Source organism: Stegastes partitus, unplaced genomic scaffold, assembly GCF_000690725.1.
Source record: "Stegastes partitus isolate 25-593 unplaced genomic scaffold, Stegastes_partitus-1.0.2 Scaffold1949, whole genome shotgun sequence".
NCBI lineage: Eukaryota > Metazoa > Chordata > Actinopteri > Pomacentridae > Stegastes > Stegastes partitus.
The window spans coordinates 88598-96067 of NW_007579680.1; the positions used below are offsets into that span (position 1 = coordinate 88598).

The 7470-nt window shown below is 39.7% G+C and overlaps 1 protein-coding gene across 1 annotated transcript in view; it reads right to left on the bottom strand.

Moving 5' to 3' along the window:
- The window catches only part of LOC103373313 (uncharacterized), an 8270-nt gene extending 8101 nt beyond the window's left edge, over nucleotides 1-169 (bottom strand). The window contains exon 1 of the mRNA XM_008303177.1: nucleotides 17-169. Coding sequence (XP_008301399.1) covers nucleotides 17-169 — 153 coding nt within the window. The remainder of the gene's footprint in view (nucleotides 1-16) is intronic.
- Nucleotides 170-7470: the final 7301 nt, after the last annotated feature.

Below are 7470 nucleotides of genomic sequence, written 5' to 3' on the forward strand. Positions count from 1 at the left end.
CCATGGAGTTGTGGACCATGTGGTTGTGGGCCATGTGGTTGTGGGCCATGTGGTTGTGGACCATGTGGTTGTGGGCCATGTGGTTGTGGGCCGTGTGGTTGTGGGCCATGCGGTTGTGGACCATGCGGTTGTGGGCCGTGTGGTTGAGGGCCATGTGGTTGGGGGCCATGTGGTTGTCATTTGAGGGTGGAACAGGGCTCTCCTACTCCTCCTCTCAGGCCATGGATGCCTGTGGGACCGGGATCCATCGGAGTAGGACAGATCGATGTGTCCCTTCGAGTAGTCCTCCACCACCATCTCGAATGCATAAATTCTGGCATTGGCGGTGGATGAGTTGTAGTGTAGCGTGCAGGAGTTCTAATGGTGTTAACATTTAGGGGTTAAGTCAGGCCAAGCATCAGTGCATTAAAGTAACAAGAGATTAACTTTTTCAACTGACCTCATCTAAGTGGAAGCCTGCAGGTTGGTCGCACTTACTGCACTCTATGTTCCTCAGTCTTCCATATCTGCATCGGACATGGTCGCCATCAGGATCAAAGGACATCAGTTTGTAAGTCCGAGGGCAGTTCTCAGGAACTCTTTAATAAATACACAAACATGAGTTAGAAACACATCGGACAGTAGAATGACAAATGAGAAAGAGAAAATGTCAAAGTAAAATGAACAGTGAGCAGTGGAAGTGTAAAAGTACCAGTGCACCAAAAAATATTCCATAACTTTAAAAAAGAAAAAAGAAAAAAAAAAAACCCGAAATTAAAAAATCAACACAAATAAATGTAAAATGACTACAAACACACACAAAAAGTCCAGAAAAAGACACAAACCAAAAAGAAAGCAAACTGTGAGATGAATGTAGTGGCGTTGAACATACAATATTTTCCTCTGAATTGCAGTTGAGTGGAAGGAAAAAATTGCAGAAGAAGAAAATCCTCAAGTAAAGCATCTCTAAATTGCACTTCAGCACAGTGGTGGAGCGCTTGTACTTAGTTACTTTCCATCACTGGTGGAGTTTACATGCAAAATCACAAATACTGTGACTGTAATTTATAGTCAAAAGAGAAGAAGAAAGGAGGAAAATCGATTCCACAATCCACTCACCACGTACACTTTTCAAACTTTGCAGGTTAGAAGCAAACAGTTTCATGCAAACATCAGGAAACTTACCTGAAGAAAGGCAGAATGGCAATGTCTGGTGAATTGTTTGGCTTTCTGGTGTCAGATCTTGTCCCCAAATCCACACGAGTGAGCGCATCCCAACCAATAACACCATTACGTGTTCCGATCCAGCAACAGCTGTCTGCCCTGGTATGTGTGGAAACAAGGCTCTTTAAATATCACTTCTCCCAGCTTTTATGTTTAACAGAACCACAACTTCATGATATGATGACTTTAAGGCAAAAGAATACACATCATGAACAGCATCAATAGTATTTAGATCATTAAAGTTAAAAATATTCACCTCAGCTGAAAAGGTTTGTCGCTCGGGACATTCCTTGTCTGAACTGTTTCAGTTTCACACCACAGCCTGTCAAATTGTGGTCCATTGTTGCTATTGTCAATCGTTGTTTTCTGGCTTCTGGAGATTGAGCCACAGCTGCCACCGCTGCAATGCCAGTTGAGGGAGTAGCGGCAGCGATCGAAGGTGTCTCTGTTACGAAAGCGCACCTGTGAAAAAGATCAAATTAAGCAGCTGAGCAGAGGCATGAATGGAAGGATCGCTGAATGGACCCAAAGAGTCAGGAGACCCCAGTCCAGAGCTCTGTGTAAAGGGAAGGTGAATATTTCTTGGTGGCAAGTCGATCCAACAGCGACCAACAGGCAAAAAAACTGCGAGTGGTAAACCGCTTTAATGATAATCAAAAAGGTCAGAAATAGATTTAAATAAGTGAAAAGAAATGCAAATCAAACACAAGTAAATGTAAAACAAGTGCAATGGCACAAAAACACAAAAATTAACAGATGCAAACCAGTGAAAAAGACACATAAAATAAACACAAATGGATGTAAAACGATTGTAAGAAACACAAAAAGACAAGAAAGAGATGCAAACCAGTAAAAAAGAACTGCAAAATGCACACAAACTGATGTGAAATTCATGCAAGGCACACAAAAGATGTCAGAAGCAGAAGACCATTAGTAAAAAAAAGTTACTATTTTTTTAAATCATAGAACAAAAAATGGCATATCATTAAAGTCACTGTTTGGATTTTGAGATAAAGTGAAAAGTTTCAGAGAAAACTGTTATAATACAAGTCATAATAATTGTAAAAGAACATTAAAAAAAATGTAACACACAAAATTGAATTAGTTCCACAGTAAGAAATCACGACATCTAGCTGCTCACACCTATCGAACCCGTATATATAAAAAGTATATTTTTCTTTAGATTTTATTTATTCTGAAACAGCATGTCTGGAAATATATATTTTTTAACCACTTGGAAAGTCCAACATCAGTGACAAGATGAGAGACCCCACCAGGGAAACAGATTCACACTTTATCTGTAATTCTATATTCAAAAGTTATGGGTCTCACCTGGTATGTTCCATCAGGGTTTCTGCCTATAAAAGTGAAGCCTCCGGTCGTCGCCCAGAAATGCGACGCAGACGCCGCCGAGACCAGGAGCAGCTGCAGCAGAAGGATTCTGGTGGACGTCATGATGCTCCAAACTCACCTTCTGTCTCCACAGCCACCTGCAGCATCCTTATATACACCTACCAACACCTGTGCCAAGTTTAATGGCATGCATGCAATGCTGCAGAACAATGGGGAAGCTGCAAAACTGGTTTGAGTTTACAGAAAAAGAAAAAAAAACAAAACAACATTTAATACTGGAAATGCCTCATCTGAACTTCTGTTTCAGCATAATAATGAAACCCAACATTCTTTGCAGCACAGAGACACAGTTTGACACAATCATTGCACTGATTTATTTTTCACTGTAATTCCCACTGAACTGAATGCAGGAAAATTATTGAAATCAAATTTTCTGTTGTAAAAAGAATATAGATTTTATTTTGATGGATTTGAATTTTGCAGGATTTTTTTTAAGCCTCAGTGTGACATCTGCTGAACGGCAATAAATAATTATCTTCAAACAGGAAACCTTTCATGAACAAAATGTTCCATAGCTGGATTTACATCAGTCAAGCTGTATTCCTGGCAGTAACACACCTCATTTCTTTTAAGCTGCACAACACAATAGCGTTGTGCAATCATGGCTCAGGTATTTTGCGTTCAATTATTCACATCACATGGATGAGGGCAGTGCTGTGGACATTCACGCAGATGCTTTAAATCCTGAACTCATCTTATATAAACACATGCACTGAATGCTTTCGTTTTGAATTGCACACAGCAAAACCAGACACGAAACCAGTGCGACAGGTGAGGTTGAAAAGCTGCAAGCCTCGCCTCAACTCATCAAAAGAATGCAACACGATGTGGCAAAACTAAAACTTTTTTGACCCTTTAAACCCCAACTATAGGTTGAAAAGGTATGTTTCTTTTTTTCTTTTTTTTTAAATACCAAGGTGACATCATTCATCAAAAACAAAAACAAACAAAAAAAGAGAGAGAAAGAATCATTGGGTTTCTTGAACATGTCATTTGTGACATGTGGTTTAATTAGTAAAAATAACCAAATCTAAGCTTAAAAATGTTAGATTTTGCCAAAATCACTCTGTTCTGCGTGTCCATTTTAGAAATTTGCCCCCCAAAAAAATAGTAAAACGAAACATGCTGGATCAACAAAATGAATACAGGATGCCTCAAAAACAGTATACAGGGGAGCATGTTGTCAGCAAGTTGTTAGACAACACAATCAGCACGGCAAAATATCTCTCTTGAATCCCTGTGCTGCATGTGTAGAGGTTGTAAAAATGTAGATATTTAAATATTTATAGTATGTAGAACTTGTAGATGTTTCGATAGAGCGGCAGGACTTTGTACTGCACTGAAAAATGGGCTCACAAAAATGTGACAGGAGCGAAGAAACAGAGAGAAACTGCTTGAGGGTCAAAGGATTTAGTCTAAGGAGGCCTATTTGTATTTACAATGCTCCCATCCATCCATTCCATCATCTATACACCGCTTAATCCTCACTAGGGTTGCGGGGGGGCTGGAGTCTATCCCAGCGGACTTAGGGTGAAGGCAGGGGACACCCTGGACAGGTCACCAGTCTATCACAGGGCTACACTTAGAGACAGACAACCAAGCACACTCACATTCACACCTACGGACAATTTAGAATCACCAATTAACCTCAACATGTTTTTGGGAGGAAACCGGAGAACCTGGAGAGAACTCACGCTGCACAGGGAGAACATGCAAACTCCACGCAGAAAGATCCTGGTGTCCTCATTGGGATGCGAACATATACATTTGTTTGACTTTTTTTGTTTTCTGTAACATAAATAAAAAACATTTCTACTATAAAGCCACAAATTGGTGCACAAAAAGTCAAAGAAATGCAGAAAAGACCAGGAAAGGAAACATATAACATCAACTTCGTCTTGTTTAAACAAAACTAAATAAATGTACCCAATTACTGTCCTTATGTACAAATTTGAGACACTTGGATTTTACTTTTTCCATTTTCTCTAATGCTATACTTCCACTGCACTGCATCTCAGAGATAAATATTGTACTTTTTACTCCACTTTATTCGTCTGACAGCTTTAGTTACTTGTTGGATTTTTCATCTCCTTCTGGTTCAGAAAAAAAATCTCCAAATCTGGTGAGTTTGAATTGGAATTTTTCTGCCAAATTTCTTAAGCTAAATAGACTATTCATAAATTCTGCACAGCCGAAAACAAGAATGCAGGACAGCGACACGACAAATGCATGGTGGTCTTATAGGAAATGAAGCATTGCTGTAGATTTAACCACCCAGCAGTATATAAAGTAGTGAAAAAAACAAACATCTGCAGAAGTAAAACACTATTTACACATTAATCCATCAGCAATATTAACCAATAAAAAACATCCTGTATAACAATAAAGCACTGATGGGAAACATTTTACATCCTCCACTTCAGGAAAGGACCTAAATTTGTTTTTCTGCTTCTGGTAACTGAGGACGCACCCTCTTTTATTATCACTATCACTTGAAGAATATGCATGAGAATAATAAATCAACATACACAGGGAGGTGCAAACATCTGAGACTGTGTCAACACAGCATTTGGAGCCACAAAGCATCTATTTTGTTTGTAGGTTTAAGATCTAGGTCATGTTTGACAAACGTGGCACTGAGACTTGATTGAAAGCTCCTCCTGCCATCAAAAACATCTTCCTTTATCTTCTAATAAAGCTGTTGATTGAGTTCTTCACACGCCTCAGTCCAACTTCCTCGTTCTCCCTGCAGAACTTCTCCTGCACGATGCAACAGGATTAAAAGGATTTTAATGTCACAACGACGTCATTTTTTGATCATATGCAAGTAAAAAAAAAAACTACAAATGAAGTTCCCAATAAACAGCTACCATTTAAATGACATAGCACTTTTCCCAGTTTGCAACAAAGGGCTTTCCATGTTAAAGGTTTTATAGAATAAAATAAAATAAAATATGTTCTAAAAGGCTGTGAAGCTGTGCAGTGAAGCTAAAACTGAAGTGACATGACCTTCAGAATTTTGTTTTCATTTGGTTTTTTAGCAATTGTGAGAGCTATGTTTGTTACAGTGTGTGTTTTATCTTGGAGATACCTGATAAAAAAAAAAAAAGAAGCTGGGGGATATTTTGTCTCGTTGCACAAAGGCTGAGTGGCTTTCAGAGGTTTTTCTTTCTATTGTTAGCTGTTGCTTAGGAATATAAGGGAACTCTGCTATTGGCCAAAGTTGGATGTAAAAATGCACACTGACCCAGAGTATTGATTTCACCTAATCTTAACAAATTGTATCTTATCAAGCAAATATCTAATTATATAACTGGGTGAAACTTAACCAGGACCGTGCAGAGGTTTTTGTTTGTGCTTGCTTGTTTGTACGCCTCCTTCTTGGAAACCAATTCATTACAGGGATTTGAATTTCTTTGAATGTGAGATGTAAAAGTTTCAACAATACAAAAACGTCCTCTAAAATCCTTCCAGTAAAGCTTATCCATCTGAATCTACAAGGAAGTTCATGCACACTTATCGCCCAGTTCAGTCGGCTTAACAGCGATCAAGTGTCTGGCTGTGAGAAACCTGACATGTGTGATTATCTGGTTACAGGCGGGTCGGGAACGGTCCAGCTCCATGAATATGTCCAGATACTGAATGAACTCTTAGGTGATGATCAATATTTTCTTACCTTTATAGATCTACTTAATTCATGAGATGGCATAAAAGAGCAGAAAGCAGCTCAATTTGTACATCAGAAAGCTGATTGATGTTTTTCTGCTGATAAGGATCTGCGACGCCTGCATGATGTCGGGTATGTCCACAGGTGGTTATATAACAGTCCGATACAACTACATTGGCTTTGATTTCATTTAATCTGTCACTACAACCAGTTTGAGCGTTATAGGTGCATCAGGAAGTTGAGTCTTCATTCGTTTCATGTCACGTTGTTCACTGTATTTTCTGTTTGTCTCCTGCATCATCTTTGTTCCCATACCTTGATTTACTGTCGGCAGCTGTCAGTCAGAATAGCGTGAGTGAATCACGACACTAGCTGTCTGACATGTTTCGCACGACACAGTGTCGGCCGAGCCTCTTACTGGAATTGACCTGGAGTGAGATGCGAGAAACGACGTATCTTTGGCGCTGAGTGAAACCATGAACAAACCAGATGGTACTGATGCTACTGCCCTTGTGTAGTGAAGTCCTCGAAGGCACCAGGAACTGAGTTGTTTTCTAGAACACCTCACAGACGCTAGGTCAGGTTGAGATCCGGGGAATTTGGAAGCCAAGTTGACACGGTGAACTCTTAGAGAAGTTCCTCAAAGCGTTTCTGAAATTGTTTTTCAGTGTACAAATAAAGTATGCCAAAGAAGTGCCTGTTATTTGTAGGGTTTTAGCAGATCTTTCTTGAAAGAGTTCTGCGCAACACATTGAGGTTTATTGATGCAGGTTAACTATAATGAGGAAATAACAAATGTTGATGAGATCAAAGGATTTCGCAATTTTACGCTTTAAGAAACTATCTCATGTGTCACCTCTTGAAAGTGTCTGTCATTGTTTCTCTGAGGCTTCCTCTTGGAGTAGCACGTTTATCATCTTTTAAATATGAAAAATGATAATTTTGCAGGGCTCCAAGGTGGAGCAGTTGGTAGCACTGTTGCCTCACAGCAAGAAGGTCGCCAGTTCATGTCCCAGTGGGGGCACTGGGATCTTTCTGCGTGGAGTTTACATGTTCTCCCCATGCAGTGTGGGTTCTCTCCGGGTTCTTCTGCTTCCTCCCACACAGTCCAAAAACATGTTGAGGTTAATTGGTGATTCTAAATTGTCCGTAGGTGTGAATGTGAGTGTGCTTGGTTGTCTGTCTCT